Source organism: Sinohyriopsis cumingii, chromosome 18, assembly GCF_028554795.1.
Source record: "Sinohyriopsis cumingii isolate HCF-2022 chromosome 18, ASM2855479v2, whole genome shotgun sequence".
Taxonomy (NCBI): Eukaryota; Metazoa; Mollusca; class Bivalvia; order Unionida; family Unionidae; genus Sinohyriopsis; species Sinohyriopsis cumingii.
This window is the reverse complement of record NC_142978.1, coordinates 35513519-35535512: the sequence shown is the minus strand read 5'-3', so window position 1 is coordinate 35535512 and position 21994 is coordinate 35513519. Positions and strand designations below refer to the sequence as shown.

The window sequence follows — 21994 nt, the reverse complement described above, 5'->3', positions numbered from 1 at the left end:
CGATGTGTGTATGTGTGTGATTTCGACTTTTAACGTAGCTTCAACAAGTTTTCAGTCATATCAGTATGACGTCTGCAGTGTGGCAGTTTGCATTTTGTGCATCTTTATGAAGAGGCTATGAATTTGTTTGCACATTTATTAAATGCATTGATGATTTTCTCTAAAGGATAATCAGAACGGGGGAAACATCACATGCTACTAGCATAGGAGTAAGCAATGGTATTTAGAGATGTGATGAAGGCATTATCATTCAGATCCTGTATAGATTTATTTTTAAAAAACGAATAAAACAGATTACGATTCCTGATGATTTTTATTTACTTCGGTACACATATAAGTATCTACAAGCGTCAATACAGTGTCAACATTTTACCCAACGGTGCCTGTCTGTGGCACAAGGTTGAATCTGTGGACTAAGGACTGGAATCTGAAATTAGTGACGCAAGATGAAGATGTAAGATGTAATATGAGAAGTTCAATTTTTTATTACAAATACATTTATTCATAAATTTTCAAAACAAATCTTTCATCTGTAGTTTAGTATCTTACACAGGGGTAACTATTCCAGTGTTATAAATAACGTCTGGGCTTGGATATTCTTCAGTGTATTCAGTTTAGCTTTTATCACTCTCAATGTGTTTCGATTTGTATTAAAACTGTTTGGCTAAATGTATAAGGAATGAGCAAGTATTTGATACGTACAAAATTCCCCCTCCCCATTAGGTCCCAATATAAAAAACACACCAAACCTCATTAGTGTTTTGTTCCTAACTGGGATAAAATCATGTTTGATATTTATAGAGGAATAATCTACACCCCCATTAACATATTCCTTTTTGTTCACATTTATATGCATGTCTATTTCTATATTTACAGTAATGTAGACAATCGTTGATTTCATTTGTGGAGATTCGTTTACAAAAGATCAAAGTGTCTTTTTTGTAAATAAAGTTTTGAAACTAAAATTAACGACTCGTGCAGTGCGTATCCAAATGAAAAACATTTATTTATACAGAAGCATTTCGATGACGTGGATGCAGTATTTCAGGCTCATTATTAGAGAAATAAGATGTCGACATGAGTTGTAACGTTAGACAGTATCAACATACATTATACGTGATTGGGTATTTATCTTGAAAGACATTTTGGAATATAGACGTTTAGTTACGAAATATAATGACGTTGACTTTATAAAGACCACATGGCATAATTAGAAAAAGCATAAGACACCATGCTAATGGTATTTACTAACGACATCAACCTGAAAATGTGACCTTTCATGGAAAAATTAATTCGATGTCATCCCTTTCTAAAGCAGATTCGGTGTCATAAATGCATGCTTCGAGCAGACCTTATGCTGGTCCATAATAAGAATGTAGTCACATATTGCTACCTGTATGAGAGGTGGAGCCAGATGTAATTACATAGATAATGATACAAAGTTTCTCAGCAGCATATGGACTCGATATTAATGCATGAATCGCGTCTGAAGCTATGAAATCTTTGCCGTTAAAACAGAAGCCCAAAAAGAGGTGTCAAATCGGAGGTCAGTACAAGGATTTCCGACAATAAAAGTTAATATAGATGTAACTATGGACTCACGCATGACAAACAAGCCCACAGCTGTAATGCAGAAGATGTGCTGGATCCGTCAGAAGAGTGTGGCATTCAGTCTCGCAGAGCTGCTCGGTGGCGTCAGTCCCCAAAGTATTGAGAAGAGTCTGCACGAGCTGTTTCAGGTGAGTGAGGTCAAAGCCATGAACTGTATAATACAAAAAAATTATTTTTTCTGGACAACTTACGCAAAACGTTTTAGTTTGATTTTTAGGATCCTAAAATATAGATAGCTTACTCTCAGGGTCGAGGACAATATAGATTAGTTAAGACTAAATTCCGGGGGCCGACAACGTTCAGGGTGCCCACCGCCGTGCCAATTTGTAATTCACATAGGCCTACTGCAGAATGTTTCCTAGCGCCCACAAATCCTGTTCACTGCCCTGCTTACTCTTAATACGTCATGAACTATGTTTGATCCTCTAGCACCAAACAAAATTCAACTCAGTCTATTAGGTATTATGAATGACAGTTGTACAATATAGACAAGAAGCCTTTGTTTTGGTCTTTGTATGAATATTTATGTTGCTTTGGGAAGACCAAGTCTAATGTTTTCTTCAATGTCATTTAAATTCAGCTCTGTTTTCTAACAATTGTTTGCAAATGCATCACGACAATTATTTCACATGTGCGCTATTTATGTATTTGAGCGTGCTACGTATAAAATAACAAGTTACCAATGTCTTGCGCTGTTTAAATTGATCTTATTTGGTGAAATATCTTTGCATAAAAGAATCTTACATCAGTATCCTCCATCGATATTGTACAGTTTCTCACGTTTCGACCACACGTATTAGTAAACGGAATCACCTATTTGGTGTAAACGTGAAGTCATATATCAAATATTAATACATTTTCTTTTATGTGGTTCCATAAAAATGTATTGGAATTATTTAAATATGCAAACCGTTTTATCAACCGTTTATCTCTGACTGACAAAATAAACAAAATATACAAGAAGCATATGAATATACGATGACTCTGTTGTATACTGTTCTCATAAATGGATACCTTTAGGCTAACTAACTTATTGGCTTTCCTCTGTCCCTTTGAATCGCTATTAAAAGACTCGCATCTAACCTAGCAGATAACTGGGCGACTGAGTAGTTAAAGGCTTTCTTTCTTACTTACAACTCAGGTCTATAATTAGGTTATCATTGTACATAGAGGTATTTAAAGCAGGAAGAGACAAATGGAAGGTTCTCCTGAGAATAGAATATAGCACCATTGTAATGGTTATCTACATGATGGATTTAAAAATTAAAGAAAACCATTGTTTGCAATGAACGTTTCTGTAATTTAATGTTTTTTAAATTATTTTTTTGTCTGATAAACATTTTTTATAATTCCGAGTCACCGTCATGTGTATTAAGTAATATGATGTACTCTGTCGTATTACAGGTATGAAACTTGACGGTACGAACACAAACTCTAATGTTATGAGATAACCTTTTCCGTATGTATTTTTAAATTAAATTTTTCTATCTCTGTCTTACGAATATTCCTGTGATGAACGTTTTAGTATTCATAAGAAAGATAGTAAAAAGTTCATTTTTCTAAAGTTCTGAACGACGTCACTTACGCGAATCTAAAAATACTCTCTTTTCCGGTGCGCTGAAAACAGCATAGGTACAGACAAGGAGAAGGAAGGCAATCTTCATGTTTGCTGCTGAAAGGATTTCAGTTCTGAAAAAAAAGACAACAAATAGTTTTTGTATCTATACAGGTATCGCTTGAACTAACACAGTTATTTTGTACAGTGGTGTACAATTATGGTCATAAATAAAGCAATTTGCTGTTCCAGAAAAGTGAAATCCCAAATGTTAGGTAAACATTTGTTACAATGGTAAAGAAATATCTAAATAAAATGTGTGATTCTCAAAGTCCGAAGAAGTTAGTAACATGCTCGTTATAATGTAAACATCTACATACGATCTGACTAGCTCAAATTGATTAAGTACATTACCATTTCTCCACAAATTCAACTATGAAGCAGACGAAGCAGATAACATGAATTTGATAATTGTTTAACGACTGCATCACATTAATGGGCTGCCTTTTGCTGACCCATTGGGGACAAAGTGCATTCAGTAAGATGCACCACAATAGCCAACCCAGGATGATCTGGGCAAGATTCAGACCTGCGATACCCTGCGTTAACGTCCTGCGATCAAATCTCCGACTTACCCCGCTTGGGTAATTAACATTATTGGGATAAACGAGCAATAAATAACTTACCAAGTTCTGGAGGAAATGCAAGCGTGTAGACGTAGAGATAGGATTTTATACTCCTGGAATGAGAATTCGTCACGACATGTCACTTAGGGTTATCATTTTTGACTTATGATTCATTATGAAAGCTATTCGGAAGCATTATTGTATCTTTGAAGCACCTACATAGCTTTAAATCAACAACGCTTCATGTTGCAAAGAAAAACGAAAACTCGAGATTCTGATACCTTTTTATTGTGTCTAACAACTGCAAATTTGTCCTTGCTTATATATCAGTTAAACGTAAGAAAATAACGGTGATAAGAATATATATTTTCGCATATCAATTCAGTCTTGGATAAGGTTACTTGGGCAAAGACTTGCAGGATTTTGCTGTTGTTCAGTAAGTCTTTGCACGTTTTCTTTTTAAGTTACTTCATTGAAACAATATAAGTGTAATTTAAATAAATTATTTGTTTCACAACCTGACCAGAATATTTAAATTTCATGGAATCTATATCAATAATGGAAATTAAAAGTCTTCAGTTAGTCTTATATGGATATATACGATGCAAATCTCTGACGCAATTCGACTATTTTTTTTCCCTAAACTGCGCACACATCTGGAATTTCTCATATAAACAAAATCGAAGAACTAGCTTCATTTTAAGTCTTTGCCCAATAGATATCATCACAATAACGCTTAGATACATAAAATGAACTCGCGAAAGAAAACTGGGATTTCTGGGAGAATAACTAAATAGTGAAATCTTATGGGATTTCGTGTTTCAGAAGGGATCTGTAGAAACATTCCGTGCGTCTGAGAACAAAACCTTTGCGTACTCTGCTCATTTGTATAGGAGGTAGATAATCGAGGAACTAAAATTTTACACCTACAAGATAATGACAAAGGACGGCGATGAAGATGACAACCACAACAATAAAAATACAAAGACCCCAAAAACATCGGGTAAATCATACCTTGACCTATTGGTGATATTAAATGAAATATAGGTGTTATCTCTGAGTAAGGGAGATAAGGTGTATATATATATATATATATATATATATATATATATATATATATATATATATATATATATATATATATATATATATATATATATGTGTGTGTGTGTGTGTGTGTGTGTGTCTGTGTGTCTGTGTGTGTCTGACAGAGAAAGATATATTGTCGAGGTAGAAGTTGATGAATAAACATAATTTAACTTACTTCCAAGGAAATATCTAAGCCAAACTTCTTTAGTTATATCTATAGCTAAATGGTTATTCAATCACTTCACTATATATACCGATTTGTATTTCCTTAAAATGCATGAATGTACTTAAAGGTCCTCGTGCTGTCATAGCAAGGCAACCTAGCAAATTTTCCCGTTATACACGAGAAGGTAAATATGACATTTTATGCAATTTTTTTGTGTCAGATACGACCATCGGAACTTTTTTTTATATTGATTGCAATACAGAAAATAGAATTTCAGTTCGGTTTTAACTTCACTGTTGGTTCAATTATTTGCATTGTAAGATCAAAATCTGAAAAACAATTATTCGTTCGAGCTAGAACACCCCCTCCATATTGGTATGCTCGACAAATGTCATAAAATTAGTTTGTATATAGTGTGGCGTGATATAGATTTATTTCATTAAATAGAGGGTGATCTCTCTCTCTCTCTCTTTCAAGCACACATACCCATACTCACTTCACAAATTATGAAAATTAAAAAGAATTATGTCAAGTTAACGACATATCTGACTGATATTTTTCAACTATTTCACAGTTTTAAAAATATTTTATTTATTAAATGAGACATTAAGGCAATGACATAAAAGTAAATAAACTATTAGATTTATGTCAAATTATTAGATTGAGATCCATATTAGCAATGATTAGCTTTATCTTCCCATACATTGTATCCACTCGCTTTTTATCATTTGTATCTGTATAAAACGGAGACAATACATAAATAAGTGATTGTCACATATTTACTCACAGCAATCTTGACGCGTTTATGTTCCGTTGAACAAATATCATTTCATTTGTCTGATTTGAACAGCATTTAAATACCCCGGATTATGCACGTTCTTACCGTTGATGGAATATTATTATGTTCACTAAGCCCTCATGCAAAATTCATTTTTCTTTCTCTTCTTTTGTGTTTTTTTTATAACATTTTCCTTTGTAAATCAACCCACTTAATGAAAGTAAATGCCTAGTAGTATCATCTGTCATATAAAGCTTCCATGATATGAAGAAAGATTAAAGGGGGACTTTTTAGATATGTCTGAATGTCCTAATTGATACAATTTACAATTAAGTTATCGGTTTAGACATAATACAGACTTGTTCGAAAACATTCAAATATGTACAATAAATGAGGCAAGCAAAATGACAATTATGTCGGAAACGATAAGAGCCCAATTCTTCTACAGATAGTTACAAATTCAAACTAGAAGCCTCAAGATGATTTAATTAAGCAATCAATATAATTAGAGTTTTCATTTTTACAGCTTACATTTTAGTATTTGCTGCAATTTTCCGCCACTGTATGCGATTGTTCCGCTGTAGGATAATCACTATGACAGAGCTGTATGTACTCGAGTGAGCAGCCATCTGTTTAGAAGTGGAACAATCGAATTATTATTGCAGGCACTATGTATCCTATTTACAAAGTTTACCTGATGCATACAGACCGCTTATAATTTGATATAATAATACATTTCTAGGGGTTTGCAATGATTCTGAATCGCAATATTTGTAGTTCTGATGCATTTTTGCACAAGAAGCAGGTTCGATGGAAATATGCATACAAAAAGCGAAAAATGTTTACTAATCTCACTATGGAATGACAATAAAAAGGTGGGAATAGTACATTAGTCTCTCTATAGAATCATTTTGTCGAAATGATATTAAACTTAATATCCAGAGGGAAGTAAATACTATACATATCTTGTGGATAATACAAACTGTTACTTACGGCTTTTAAAGTATTGGTATAAAGGAATTTGTTATACCAATAATATTTGTATATCAAATTGTGATCCGCCCATGGTGCAATTATACTCATACATAAATTTGCTGGGGACTATGTGTTGTTGGGTCTGTTCCTAACGAATAATGATGAAGTTCCACTCATTAATCATTAGTGGTATATGAAAATAACGATGAAAGGTAATAATAATCTCCGTTTTCTAAATGGATTTAACATGGTACACAATTTAATCGCAATCCTTTCTTTTTCCGTTTCCCCTTCCCTCTCATACACAAGGGACATAATATGCATAAATCTGGAGTTAGAGGTAAAACAAACTTGAGCTGGATAAAAAAACTTGAAATTGCAATTGTATAAAGTAATCTACAATATCATTTTCGACAACGGTATTTTTACACTTACCTTATAACCTCTCTAAAGTGTTTATATAATCAATGATACAAAGCTGCAATAGCCGGTCGACACAGTATTGTTTACGGGGCACACATATGTAATATGTTTCAGGCTTTGTTGTTGTTGATGTTGTTTCTTAAACCTATTATAATGTTCTAAAAATTGATTATTATTATTAATTAAACATGCAAATATTCATAGCCCCCCCCCCCCCCCCCCGTGTTGACCATCGTATCAACATAATGGCGAAATTCCATGAAAGACAAGAGTAGAGAATTTTCCCTTGTATAATACACCAAAGCCTCTGGAACTATGAAGAATGATGGTAAATGTTAAGTCTAACCGACCAAAGGGAGAGAGAGAAAGACAGAGACAGAGAGAGAGAGAAACTAATTTATCAGGTGCCAAACCTATGTGACTGATTTTGCCTTGTGTATTGATGGTCCAGATATATAGTATGCACCTCATACATTAATTCATACAATGCACGTTTTTTCAAGTTACTGTCTTTCTTTTACTGCAGGAATATTTGCCAGTAGTAATTAATTCATTCCTCTTTTTATTTAACAAAGCCCACAAAATAATATTGAGAGAAAAAACATGAACGTGACAGTATCTTGACCGGATTGACAAGAGGTTCACCTTATTTTTTTTTTTAATTTCCCACACTCATCTTTGTTGAGATGCTTCTTAATTATCTCCCATTTTGGTCCCCGATCTTGGAGACATCTAATTGGATATCACAAACCAAATTATGATGTGAAGTTTTTATACCTTCCGCAAATTAATGATCATTGGTAAACTAGCATATCCATGAGACAATGGGATCTTTGAAGCCACAATATACAAGAAATGACATCTGTAACATTTTTAATGCATGTATGTGTTTCGTTTCTTTTTTCACACTACTTCTGCCTTCTGGGCAGTATTTAACTATCCCGGTGTGCTTCCTTTACAGTTCAATATAAAATCTTATTAGCTGGAAGGTTTGTCATAAAAAGAACCACCAACATACCCTGATGGAAGGGATCATAGCTTCTTATCTGTATAGTGTATGTTAACTTCCCTGGATCAATTGCAGCACCTGGTTGAAATAGGCTTTATATTTTTGAAATTACCGAACGAAATGAAAATGTTACTATCTTTTATGTCTTTAATCAATGTTAGCTTCGAGACCAAAAGCTATATCATGTTTTAATATTACTTATATCCCTCCATAGGGGATCATGCTGGCTTTTTAAGAATACTTTGATTTTATTTGCGACACCTGCAAATACATTGTCCAAAATGTTGCACAAGTCTTTATTATCAGTCGCATCTAAATTTATCCAATTTTTCCGACCGTCGTGCAATACGTAAATTGAAGTTTGACAAAGGTTAGTACAAGCGTCACCAGTGCAGGTTGAACATCTAACACATCTTGAAGTAGATGTACATGTGTCACATGCATTGCCTATGAGTACCTGATATGACATGAAGTGGATATAATTTCTTATCTCCAATTTAAACATCAGAGCATAGTTGTACCTTCACAACGTAAAACAAACTCTTAGATTTGACACGGTTTTGTCAAAATAATTTGAAACATTCAAAGTGTACAAGTTGATTGGGTGTTCGCATAACTTTAGATTAAAAATATTATAACAGAAATTGAAATGAGTTCATTTCATGACAGGAATTGCATCGATTATTTAAAAATACTCAAATAAAGCACAGCCAAACATACTTTATTGCTGGTCAAGTTAATGTTTAAATATTTTAACTATATATTGCACGTTTTGTATACGAACTGTGATGTTTGATATGAAATCCTGATGTACACACGTGTTCATCTGGTTGTCTACTCTTATGATTGTATGCTTGGATATAAGTAACTGTTGAATTAACAAATTGGAAACTATATGTTTTGCCGTGTACGGAATGATACCTAGATGTTTAGTCTTGCACATGGCATGCATACATATCATTTATAGAGACATCTCTTTGCTTTCTTGCATAAGATGAGAGCACAACCTGAAATGGCAGTATATCAAACTACTTATATATGATAATTGTAAAACATAAATCACAGCCATGCAATACAATGCTCACCATACCCAGACAAGGTATGTTATATGCCAATTCTTATAAACAAACATACAATGTACGAATGTGAAGAAATTTATATTTAATGGAAAACTACTTCCATTCCTTTACACCCGCCAGCACGGGCTCGATGAAACTTATATACCACTTACAGGAATACCATACAGTTTCAGTTCCTTATTTTTAACAGTTTAGGAAGATATTCAGTACGTATATATCGAGTTAAGGTATGTATCAACTGACATGCTGGACTCACTGTTTATCAAAAATTGCAAATCGATAACAGTCATATTAGTTTGAAACTATTGGTCGCAAGCAACAATTAAGACACCACGCATGTATTAATTATCTTTATCTATTTACTTGTCCGAAAAAACAAACCATGAGATGTTGTTATCGTGGCCATGTATGCATACATCTGTGGATTAGAGAGTAAATGCATGCATATATAATGTTGCATTTCTTGAAAACTAATAATTTCCATGGAATATTCCACTAACGAAAAACAAAGTTTGGCCTTGAACTCAAATTTTGTTTAACATCTTGTTTGCTACATACAATGATGACAGCATCACTCAATGTTAATGTATGCCGTTTTATAACCTATATTAATTCAGCCTATAAATCTACAATTATATATTGAAACAAGTTGTGAAAATCACACGTAGACGTTGATTATTATATGTTTGGAAAGTGTCCAAGTTCTATTTTAAAAAGTGGGAAACGTAATTCTAATTGTAAAATGTTTAAACAATTAATTCACTTCAGTTGTTTATTACGCTTATTCTGCTTTTCAAACACAGCTTTAAATATTAGTTGCTATATTAAAAAGGCGTTTGTTTTGATATATTAATCTCACCGACAAGACCCACTATCTACCCTGACGGTAGACACCGTAAATATAAATGTATGACCTATTAAATACTTTATTTGCATCAAGAACTTTATATACATTTTTCACGAATATTTAGGATTTGTACTGTTTTACCCTGAAATAAAATGAATGGTGCTGCACTCAAATAGTGGTGCTCTCAAAACGTAGAAGAAAAAACAAAATGTATATTCTGCGTTTATGGAGTGTTGCAAAAATAGAAGAAAATAAACCCAAATAACAAATCTTAGTTTAATACATATAATTAATATTATTTTGCTCATAGTACTGCAAACCTTTATTATTTTAGTGTGCATCTAGTTGTAGCCTGAGGTGTACGTTGGAAATGTTGTACCACATACTGGAATCTAGAACTAGTGAAATATTAGAGAATATATGCATCACTCGTATCTGTTTTGATTAGTATAGAATACAGAAGCCTACCACACATCATTTTGGTTTATTTGCATTGAAATGGTAACAGGCAAATAAAGTGTTTGCAAATGAGGACAGCTTGAAAAAAGATTAACTGTGACAAGCGTCTGCTGATGGCATAACACTAAGAATGGCTGGAATATTTGACGGGTAGTAATGGAACGTACGCATAGTCCGTATCATTTTGATTTTTATTTTCTAGTAATGTCCAAATGATATTATGTTCTTAAAATAGATTGTTACTAAATATTTTTTATTTGATAGTAAATGTTTGGCATAAAAATCAGACCTTCAAAAATCCGTAAAGGAATAAGAATTTAATTGGCGCACAATTTATATTTATTAATTTGTGATATGGTGATGATGAAATGGCAGATTGATCATACAACGCAGTAAGTGTAGTCATTTGACTTCCGTAATTCTTTACATTTGTACAAAGATTATGACTTATTCAACATTATTATTTCAGCAAACCGATTAAATTCATATGGTTATAATTTGTATATCAATTCTACTAACTTCTAAACTTGATGCATTTCACTATTGTAATGAATGTATACCATTAATATAGAAAGTGTTACGTTCATCTTCAATTATAAAATATATGGTAAAATCATGTTCAGATCCAGAAAAAGTTTCTATTTTAAACAGGGCTTACATCTGGAATTTCTCATATAAACTAAGTCACGCAAATATCTTAGTAATGCCAGCGGTTAACGAGTGCTGTTGAGTCAGCTCTGAATTTACTGCTGAATCGCGCAATTTGATAAAATTTACAAACCAAGAAAGAAGTTTTGAGAATTTCGCACATTTCTGATATGCATTGAAGATTGTAACTAAGGAAGATGCAGAAAGGGAAAACATCATATACAACTAGCACAGGAGTAAACCCTGGTCTTCGGAGATGTAATGACGCCATGTGTCGGTCTTTCCGGTATAGATATATTTTACAATTTCCTATCAGATTAATTTCCTTTGGTACACATTTAAGTGGTGACTGGTGTCAATTTAGTGTCACCTTTTTAAACAACAGAGCTGGTCTGAAGTACAATGTGGAACGTGTTGACTAAGGTTTGGAATCTGAAATGACACAAGATGAGGGTGTAGGATGCAATATGAGTGTTGAAATGTCGACTTTTTAATACAGATCAGTGTTTTCCTATTTAATCGATACGGATCAAGTATTCATATGTCCTTATGTTACACAGGCGCAACCATTTCAATGTTATAAATGACGTCCGTGCCTGGATATTATTCACTGTACCATATTGAACTTTTTTAAATCCCGATGTGCTTTAGTTTGTATCAAAACTGTTTGGCTACATCTATGTGGAATGAATAAAATTTGGTACGCATAAATGCCCCCTCCCCCCGTAATCTCCACAAAAACAAAACAAACCTTCGTCAGGGGTTTGATCCGAATTGGGGCACACAGATGTTTGACAGAACACTTGAATAATATACACCCTATCCGGACAAACTTTAAACGTATAGAATTAAAATCTTTCTTTTCGTCCGCATGAGGCAGAATTTACACGTATATCTATTTCTATATTTACAGTAACGCAAAGACTTGTTCCGTTACGAACAGGTAACGCATTTGAACCATGATCCTTCTTAACAAATTAAGGTTCTGATAGTCCTATTTGCTGCATATCTGACAATAGTTTTGCTCCTTCATATATATATATATATATATATATATATATATATATATATATATATATATATATATATATATATATATATCACTACACTATCTTTGAGTTCTTTTGTGGATATTAATCTATAAAGCTCTCAAAAGATTCTTTTTCCTACACCATAACTTACATTATTAACCAATTCTGGTCAGCCTAACCCATATATACTCTATTTTATGTTCACCCATTTCCCATTTTTCCATATCATTAGTACCGTGTGTCCTGAACCATGATACGTCTTAACAAAGAAACGTTTTATAGTCGTATTTGCAGCATATCTTACAATTATTTGCTCATGCAGATCTATATATCACTTTGAGATCATTTGTGGTGATTAATCTATAAAAGATCCAAGTTTCCTTTTTGTGAATACATTTTGAAAATAAAAAACATGGAATTATGCAGCGCGTATCCAAACAAAAAATATTGTTTGATGCAGAAGCGTTTTCATGACGTCGATGCAGTATTTCAGGATCATTGATTAAAAGAGAAATAAGATGTCGACATTAGTTGTAAAGTTAAACAGTATCGAGATCCATCGTACTTGATTTTGTATTTATCTTGAAATACATTTTGGAATATGGACGTTTAGTTACGAAATATAATGACTTGACTTTATAAAGACTGCAAAATAATGAAACACGAGGATAGAGCCTAATGCTTAGAAAAGTCATATCTCTCTCTCTTTCTCTCTCTCTCCCTCCTGAACGGTTTGACTAAACTTTACCATTATTTGTAGGTCCAGAGACATCGTTGTATGACACAAGCGAAAATCCCTAACGCTCGTATTTTCATAGATTTTCGCCCGTATCTAGTTACGCTCATCCAGAGAGACAGAGAGAGAGAGAGAGAGAGAGAGAGAGGTGGGGAGCGGGGCAACCATTCGGATACTTTTTCGCTCGTATCTAGTTACGCTCATCCAGAGAGAGAGAGAGAGAGAGAGAGAGAGAGAGAGAGAGGTGGGGAGCGGGGCAACCATTCGGATACTTGTATATTTAATAATTAATAATCGATTTTAGAACATTATAATAGGTTTATGAAACAACAACAAAGCATTAAATACGCTACAGTATGTGTGCCTCGTATGTCACAAATTTAATATATAGGCCAAGTGTCGACTGGCTATTGCAACTATGAATCATTGATCTTATGAACACTGTAGATAAATCACAAGGAAAGCTTAAATGTACCATTACGACGAACCAGATTACTGTAGGTTACTTGCTACAAGTTCAGTTTTAATGTTTTCGTCCAGCGCAATATGTTTTACTCTCTCACTCCATATTTTTGCTTATTTTTTCCTTTATCGACGAGAGGGGAGAGGGAAATGGAAAAAAAGAAACCATTCCGATGAAATTGTGTACCACTTTAATTTCATTTAGAAAACGGGAAATATTAAACTTTTCATCGTTATTTTCATGTCATTTATGATTAATGAATGAGCAGAAATTTATCTTTAGGCCTGCAGTTGAAAGAATGTTTATATATTCGTATTATTGCGCCATGGGCGGATCACAATTTGATATACCAATAGTACTGCTATATCAAATTGCTTAATACCAACACTTTAAATGCCATGTTACTTTTAATATATATGTGAGAGATAGAGAGAGAAGAGAGATTTTAAAAAAATAATTGCATTTGAAGTATTGATGTAAAGATTAAGATTGGCCTCTAGCTTTTGAATACGCAAATAATTATAGTTTCAATAGTAGACTGTCGCTTCTATACTCCCAAAACAAGTGAATAGTTTCAAGTTATCGGATATTATTTAAGAAAAAGCAAGAAGAATTTATTCGTATTCTCTGTTGAATTTACATTATACACAATAATGATATGCGATAGAATGTCATCGCAAATCATTCTGCATTCCCTGTTCTGTTTCCCACTCTTATGTCTCGCTTGTTCTCTCTACCATGAGAAAACAAATACTTGGAAATCTGTGGAGAGAGAGAGAGAGAGAGAGAGAGAGAGAGAGAGAGAGAGAGAGAGAGAGAGAATGAGAAAAAAGAACTTGACCTGAATGAAAACCTTTTCCACAGTATTACATGATGACAATGATACCAAGTTGCAAAAGCCTGTCGAGAAGGGATGGTCATAGCTGACTATAAAGCACACATTTAGCGGCGGGGACCTCAGTTTTCTGCTGGTTTATCTATTACCTCAAGATACTTATTTTTTTCAAGTAAGATGATGTATACGATAGGTTCTTGTTTCCACAAGGACTTCATTTAAATGAAATTAAGAGTATAGTAATTTAGATTATCCATACCTATGATAGTACAACATAAGGGATTCAGTATTCCTCACTTAATCATACTTCAGATCAAGCTATCTCTTTCTCCACTGGTCTTCTCGTGCAAAATTATTTCAGCTGTAATCAGCAGTCATTCATATTATAAAACAAATTAAGAAAAAACATTCCTGATCAGATTTACTAGATTTTCACCTATGTCATTTCTCAATTTTCACATCTTCGTCTTTGTTTAAATTCTTCTTGATTATCTCCTTATCTTTTACGTCCCTTCCATCTTGGAGAATGCAGTTAACTGTAAAACTCCGAGACTGGAATGAGGTAATAAACCAGATGATGGTGTAAAGTTCTTGAACTTTTTATACCACCAGCAAAGTAATGATCAACCGGAAACAAATTCATCTGAGAGAATGGGAACTCGGAAAACAGCGTATCCAAGAAATGACCCCTGTACCACTTTTGATCGAAGTATCTGTTTTGTTTCTTTTTCTTTAAACTTCACGCTTCTTTTGCATTCTCTCCAGTATTTATCAGTCCATATAATTTTGTTACATTTAAATTCGTTATAAAATCTTACAAATTGGAAGTTTCGTCATGAAAATATAAACCTGAATAATACCCTGATGGAAGGGGATATAGCTGTTTGCCTGTAGTCTGTTTATGGCTTACCATATCTGTATCAATGTAAGCATCTTGTTGAAATAGGCTTTATATTTTTAAATTGTCTGTCTGGTAGCAAAATGAAAATTGTATTATCTTATTTTTATCTTTTAAGTCTTTAATAGATGTAAGGTTCAGGACCAATGGCTAAAGCATGTAGTTAAGAATCCTTTTTTATTATCCTTCCTTTTGGATTATAATGACCTTTCAAGAATAATTTGATTTAATTTGTATCTTTGACACATGGATTGCCTGTAATTATAATGACATGAAGTGGTACTGATATTTGTAGTTTGAAATGGTGTTGTCCAAATAATTTGAAACATCCAAAGTGTACATGTTGATCGCGTGTTCACGTAACTTTAGGTCCCAAGTATGTGTGTATATATATATATATATATATATATATATATATATATATATATATATATATATATATATATATACTGTTACGACTATGTCAGAAAATATCTACCGAAGAAGAAGTGAATGCAAAAAGTAAAATTCAAAACGTAAAGAGACGTTTTAAAAGACACTTACACCAATTTAATTACATTTCAATAAATCACGAATGTTCTATCACAAGTACAAAATTATAATATGTTCTAAAGGAATTTCAATAGTCTTGAATGTCCTGATGTGTCATTAGTCTTGAATATCTTGATATATACAAAATATTCGATTGATGATGTCTAGGAGCGCTCTCAAAACGTAGAAGAAATAGGAATAGGGTATTCTGCGCTTATGGAAGAAAACAGAAAACTAAAATGATAGTAGATATTAATTTATTACATGTCGTTCATTTTATTTTGCGCATCGAACTGGAAACATTTAATACTTCATAAACAGCTTTGCGGACTAGGTATAATGTGGAAATGTTGTACCACATATTATAATCTGAAATTTAGTGAAATATTAGGGATTAGGGATTAAATGGATCATTCCTATCTATTTTGTGTAGTATAGAATAAAGAAGGAAAAATTTAGGAATTACATTTTACTTTGAAACATTAAGTTTATAATGACAGATACCTGCGTATACTAAACATGTACAAATATATGAGTGTATATGATATATAGGTACATTTAGTTTGGTGTTCACAGGAAGACAAAATACAGTGTATATGCACAAATCTGCGAAAGTGTTTTGTTGTACACTACGGACGAAATGATGTTGATATGACGTAGTGATACGGTAACATACCCCCTTTTTACACTCTCTAAATATGTATAGATTTAGCATGAATGAGATTCAAAACGAGGTTTTGAAGTTTGATTCACTGTGTCTAAAATATATTCTCATGGAAGTCAAAGAAGAGAAGCTTGGGAGGTGAATTTGGGTGTGTGAAACGCATATATCGATTAAACACGTGTATCGAAAGCTAAACCGGGAATGTACTACTAATCAGTATATGATAAATAAGATGACGAAACGCGATTAAGGGAACTCTTTGATGTAACAACTTACAAATTAATAATTCAAACAACACTAATTTTCTGTTTTTTTTCTCTTCACAAGATACTTTTTAGGACATCATAGTTTATGTGTATCAAGGGAACGTTGGTCGTTAAAAGTATATTTGATTATACGTGAGTATACAATAATATATTTTGATCGTTCTTTCTTTATTGTGTGCTTGTGAGGATTGTTTAAATTGCTAAACGACTGTTTCCAATTTTACAGTCACCATAAATTATTCGGATTAACATCACCATAATTAAGATGTTTTCCTGAAAGAAAGAAATATTTAATACAGTGAACGTAATCTCTAGTAGTAGTATATGGTTACACTATTGAATAAAATATATTCAGCAGAGCAAAGAGGATTTATATTTTTAGATAAACCGCATTTGAATAAACACAAACGCGACTAGTAAAAACTTATTAACAATGTGGTTATGAAACACATGGTAAATAGTATTAAATCTAATTGTACAATTGTAACCGCTTGATTCAAAACGACTTGCAGATAAGCAATCATTGGTTGTGCAGATAATTGGCCGAGCTGGTCGGATTATACGTGAGTATACAATAATATATTTTGATCGTGGCGTTTTTTTTTCTTCCCACAGAGCTGCTCGTTGCTTTCACTTCCGATAAAATCGAAAATTATTTGCAAGGTCGGTGTCATATGGGTCGGATATAATATAGAAACTGCAGTCATGGAGTCGTTTTAGTCAGAGTAGGCGGTAGAGAAAGACAATATTTCAGATGACGATGTGTGTATGTGTGTGATTTCGACTTTTAACGTAGCTTCAACAAGTTTTCAGTCATATCAGTATGACGTCTGCAGTGTGGCAGTTTGCATTTTGTGCATCTTTATGAAGAGGCTATGAATTTGTTTGCACATTTATTAAATGCATTGATGATTTTCTCTAAAGGATAATCAGAACGGGGGAAACATCACATGCTACTAGCATAGGAGTAAGCAATGGTATTTAGAGATGTGATGAAGGCATTATCATTCAGATCCTGTATAGATTTATTTTTAAAAAACGAATAAAACAGATTACGATTCCTGATGATTTTTATTTACTTCGGTACACATATAAGTATCTACAAGCGTCAATACAGTGTCAACATTTTACCCAACGGTGCCTGTCTGTGGCACAAGGTTGAATCTGTGGACTAAGGACTGGAATCTGAAATTAGTGATGCAAGATGAAGATGTAAGATGTAATATGAGAAGTTCAATTTTTTATTACAAATACATTTATTCATAAATTTTCAAAACAAATCTTTCATCTGTAGTTTAGTATCTTACACAGGGGTAACTATTCCAGTGTTATAAATAACGTCTGGGCTTGGATATTCTTCAGTGTATTCAGTTTAGCTTTTATCACTCTCAATGTGTTTCGATTTGTATTAAAACTGTTTGGCTAAATGTATAAGGAATGAGCAAGTATTTGATACGTACAAAATTCCCCCTCCCCATTAGGTCCCAATATAAAAAACACACCAAACCTCATTAGTGTTTTGTTCCTAACTGGGATAAAATCATGTTTGATATTTATAGAGGAATAATCTACACCCCCATTAACATATTCCTTTGTGTTCACATTTATATGCATGTCAATTTCTATATTTACAGTAATGTAGACAATCGTTGATTTCATTTGTGGAGATTCGTTTACAAAAGATCAAAGTGTCTTTTTTGTAAATAAAGTTTTGAAACTAAAATTAACGACTCGTGCAGTGCGTATCCAAATGAAAAACATTTATTTATACAGAAGCATTTCGATGACGTGGATGCAGTATTTCAGGCTCATTATTAGAGAAATAAGATGTCGACATGAGTTGTAACGTTAAACAGTATCAACATACATTATACGTGATTGGGTATTTATCTTGAAAGACATTTTGGAATATAGACGTTTAGTTACGAAATATAATGACGTTGACTTTATAAAGACCACATGGCATAATTAGAAAAAGCATAAGACACCATGCTAATGGTATTTACTAACGACATCAACCTGAAAATGTGACCTTTCATGGAAAAATTAATTCGATGTCATCCCTTTCTAAAGCAGATTCGGTGTCATAAATGCATGCTTCGAGCAGACCTTATGCTGGTCCATAATAAGAATGTAGTCACATATTGCTACCTGTATGAGAGGTGGAGCCAGATGTAATTACATAGATAATGATACAAAGTTTCTCAGCGGCATATGGACTCGATATTAATGCATGAATCGCGTCTGAAGCTATGAAATCTTTGCCGTTAAAACAGAAGCCCAACAAGAGGTGTCAAATCGGAGGTCAGTACAAGGATTTCCGACAATAAAAGTTAATATAGATGTAACTAGGGACTCACGCATGACAAACAAGCCCACAGCTGTAATGCAGAAGATGTGCTGGATCCGTCAGAAGAGTGTGGCATTCAGTCTCGCAGAGCTGCTCGGTGGCGTCAGTCCCCAAAGTATTGAGAAGAGTCTGCACGAGCTGTTTCAGGTGACTGAGGTCAAAGCCATGAACTGTATAATACAAAAAAATTATTTTTTCTGGACAACTTACGCAAAACGTTTTAGTTTGATTTTTAGGATCCTAAAATATAGATAGCTTACTCTCACGGTCGAGGACAATATAGATTAGTTAAGACTAAATTCCGGGGGCCGACAACGTTCAGGGTGCCCAACGCCGTGTCAATTTGTAATTCACATAGGCCTACTGCAGAATGTTTCCTAGCGCCCACAAATCCTGTTCACTGCCCTGCTTACTCTTAATACGTCATGAAATATGTTTGATCCTCTACCACCAAACAAAATTCAACTCAGTCTCTTAGGTATTATGAATGACATTTGTACAATATAGACAAGAAGCCTTTGTTTTGGTCTTTGTATCATTTGAATATTTATGTTGCTTTGGGAAGACCAAGTCTAATGTTTTCTTCAATGTCATTTAAATTCAGCTCTGTTTTCTAACAATTGTTTGCAAATGCATCGCGACAATCATTTCACATGTGCGCTATTTATGTATTTGAGCGTGCTACGTATAAAATAACAAGTTACCAATGTCTTGCGCTGTTTAAATTGATCTTATTTGGTGAAATATCTTTGCATAAAAGAATCTTACATCAGTATCCTCCATCGATATTGTACAGTTTCTCACGTTTCGACCACACGTATTAGTAAACGGAATCACCTATTTGGTGTAAACGTGAAGTCATATATCAAATATTAATACATTTTCTTTTATGTGGTTCCATAAAAATGTATTGGAATTATTTAAATATGCAAACCGTTTTATCAACCGTTTATCTCTGACTGACAAAATAAACAAAATATACAAGAAGCATATGAATATACGATGACTCTGTTGTATACTGTTCTCATAAATGGATACCTTTAGGCTAACTAACTTATTGGCTTTCCTCTGTCCCTTTGAATCGCTATTAAAAGACTCGCATCTAACCTAGCAGATAACTGGGCGACTGAGTAGTTAAAGGCTTTCTTTCTTACTTACAACTCAGGTCTATAATTAGGTTATCATTGTACATAGAGGTATTTAAAGCAGGAAGAGACAAATGGAAGGTTCTCCTGAGAATAGAATATAGCACCATTGTAATGGTTATCTACATGATGGATTTAAAAATTAAAGAAAACCATTGTTTGCAATGAACGTTTCTGTAATTTAATGTTTTTTAAATTATTTTTTTGTCTGATAAACATTTTTTATAATTCCGAGTCACCGTCATGTGTATTAAGTAATATGATGTACTCTGTCGTATTACAGGTATGAAACTTGACGGTACGAACACAAACTCTAATGTTATGAGATAACCTTTTCCGTATGTATTTTTAAATTAAATTTTTCTATCTCTGTCTTACGAATATTCCTGTGATGAACGTTTTAGTATTCATAAGAAAGATAGTAAAAAGTTCATTTTTCTAAAGTTCTGAACGACGTCACTTACGCGAATCTAAAAATACTCTCTTTTCCGGTGCGCTGAAAACAGCATAGGTACAGACAAGGAGAAGGAAGGCAATCTTCATGTTTGCTGCTGAAAGGATTTCAGTTCTGAAAAAAAACACAACAAATAGTTTTTGTATCTATACAGGTATCGCTTGAACTGACACAGTTATTTTGTACAGTGGTGTACAATTATGGTCATAAATAAAGCAATTTGCTGTTCCAGAAAAGTGAAATCCCAAATGTTAGGTAAACATTTGTTACAATGGTAAAGAAATATCTAAATAAAATGTGTGATTCTCAAAGTCCGAAGAAGTTAGTAACATGCTCGTTATAATGTAAACATCTACATACGATCTGACTAGCTCAAATTGATTAAGTACATTACCATTTCTCCACAAATTCAACTATGAAGCAGACGAAGCAGATAACATTAATTTGATAATTGTTTAACGACACTGCATGACATTAATGGGCTGCCTTTTGCTGACCCATTGGGGATAAAGTGCATTCAGTAAGATGCACCACAATAGCCAACCCAGGATGATCTGGGCAAGATTTAGACCTGCGATACCCTGCGTTAACGTCCTGCGATCAAATCTCCGACTTTTACCCCGCTTGGGTAATTAACATTATTGGGATAAACGAGCAATAAATAACTTACCAAGTTCTGGAGGAAATGCAAGCGTGTAGACGTAGAGATAGGATTTTATACTCCTGGAATGAGAATTCGTCACGACATGTCACTTAGGGTTATCATTTTTGACGTATGATTCATTATGAAAGCTCTTCGGAAGCATTATTGTATCTTTGAAGCACCTACATAGCTTTAAATCAACAACGCTTCATGTTGCAAAGAAAAACGAAAACTCGGGATTCTGATACCTTTTTATTGTGTCTAACAACTGCAAATTTGTCCTTGCTTATATATCAGTTGAACGTAAGAAAATAACGGTGATAAGAATATATATTTTCGCATATCAATTCAGTCTTGGATAAGGTTACTTGGGCAAAGACTTGCAGGATTTTGCTGTTGTTCAGTAAGTCTTTGCACGTTTTCTTTTTAAGTTCCTTCATTGAAACAATATAAGTGTAATTTATATAAATTATTTGTTTCACAACCTGACCAGAATATTTAAATTTCATGGAATCTATATCAATAATGGAAATTAAAAGTCTTCAGTTAGTCTTATATGGATATATACGATGCAAATCTCTGACGCAATTCGACTATTTTTTTCCCTAAACTGCGCACACATCTGGAATTTCTCATATAAACAAAATCGAAGAACTAGCTTCATTTTAAGTCTTTGCCCAATAGATATCATCACAATAACGCTTAGATACATA

The 21994-nt window shown here is 33.4% G+C and overlaps 2 protein-coding genes across 2 annotated transcripts; both read right to left on the bottom strand.

The window, feature by feature from the left end:
- Nucleotides 1–294: 294 nt before the first annotated feature.
- Nucleotides 295–3297, bottom strand: LOC149776388 (uncharacterized). Its single transcript, XM_089942360.1, has 3 exons — nucleotides 3197–3297; nucleotides 1603–1762; nucleotides 295–427 (listed from the first exon to the last, which is right to left on the bottom strand). The coding sequence occupies exons 1-3, from the start codon at nucleotides 3273–3275 to the stop codon at nucleotides 370–372; spliced, it is 297 nt and encodes a 98-aa protein (XP_089798486.1). The 5' UTR covers nucleotides 3276–3297; the 3' UTR covers nucleotides 295–369.
- Nucleotides 3298–17741: 14444 nt separating this feature from the next.
- LOC149776387 (uncharacterized) lies at nucleotides 17742–20774 on the bottom strand. Its single transcript, XM_089942358.1, has 3 exons — nucleotides 20649–20774; nucleotides 19050–19209; nucleotides 17742–17874 (listed from the first exon to the last, which is right to left on the bottom strand). Exons 1-3 carry the CDS (start codon nucleotides 20725–20727, stop codon nucleotides 17817–17819), a joined length of 297 nt encoding a protein of 98 aa, XP_089798484.1. The 5' UTR covers nucleotides 20728–20774; the 3' UTR covers nucleotides 17742–17816.
- Nucleotides 20775–21994: the final 1220 nt, after the last annotated feature.

What these genes read in the sequence shown, in the direction of transcription:
- LOC149776388 (XM_089942360.1), bottom strand. Translation starts at nt 3,275, where the DNA reads ATGAAGATTGCCTTCCTTCTCCTTGTCTGTACCTATGCTGTTTTCAGC. An exon ending in GAGAGTATTTTTAGATTCGC is followed by an intron (nt 1,763 to 3,196) that starts GTAAGTGACGTC and finishes TGTATTATACAG; the next exon opens with TTCATGGCTTTGACCTCACT. An exon ending in TGTGGGCTTGTTTGTCATGC is followed by an intron (nt 428 to 1,602) that starts GTGAGTCCATAG and finishes CACTAATTTCAG; the next exon opens with ATTCCAGTCCTTAGTCCACA.
- LOC149776387 (XM_089942358.1), bottom strand. Translation starts at nt 20,727, where the DNA reads ATGAAGATTGCCTTCCTTCTCCTTGTCTGTACCTATGCTGTTTTCAGC. An exon ending in GAGAGTATTTTTAGATTCGC is followed by an intron (nt 19,210 to 20,648) that starts GTAAGTGACGTC and finishes TGTATTATACAG; the next exon opens with TTCATGGCTTTGACCTCAGT. An exon ending in TGTGGGCTTGTTTGTCATGC is followed by an intron (nt 17,875 to 19,049) that starts GTGAGTCCCTAG and finishes CACTAATTTCAG; the next exon opens with ATTCCAGTCCTTAGTCCACA.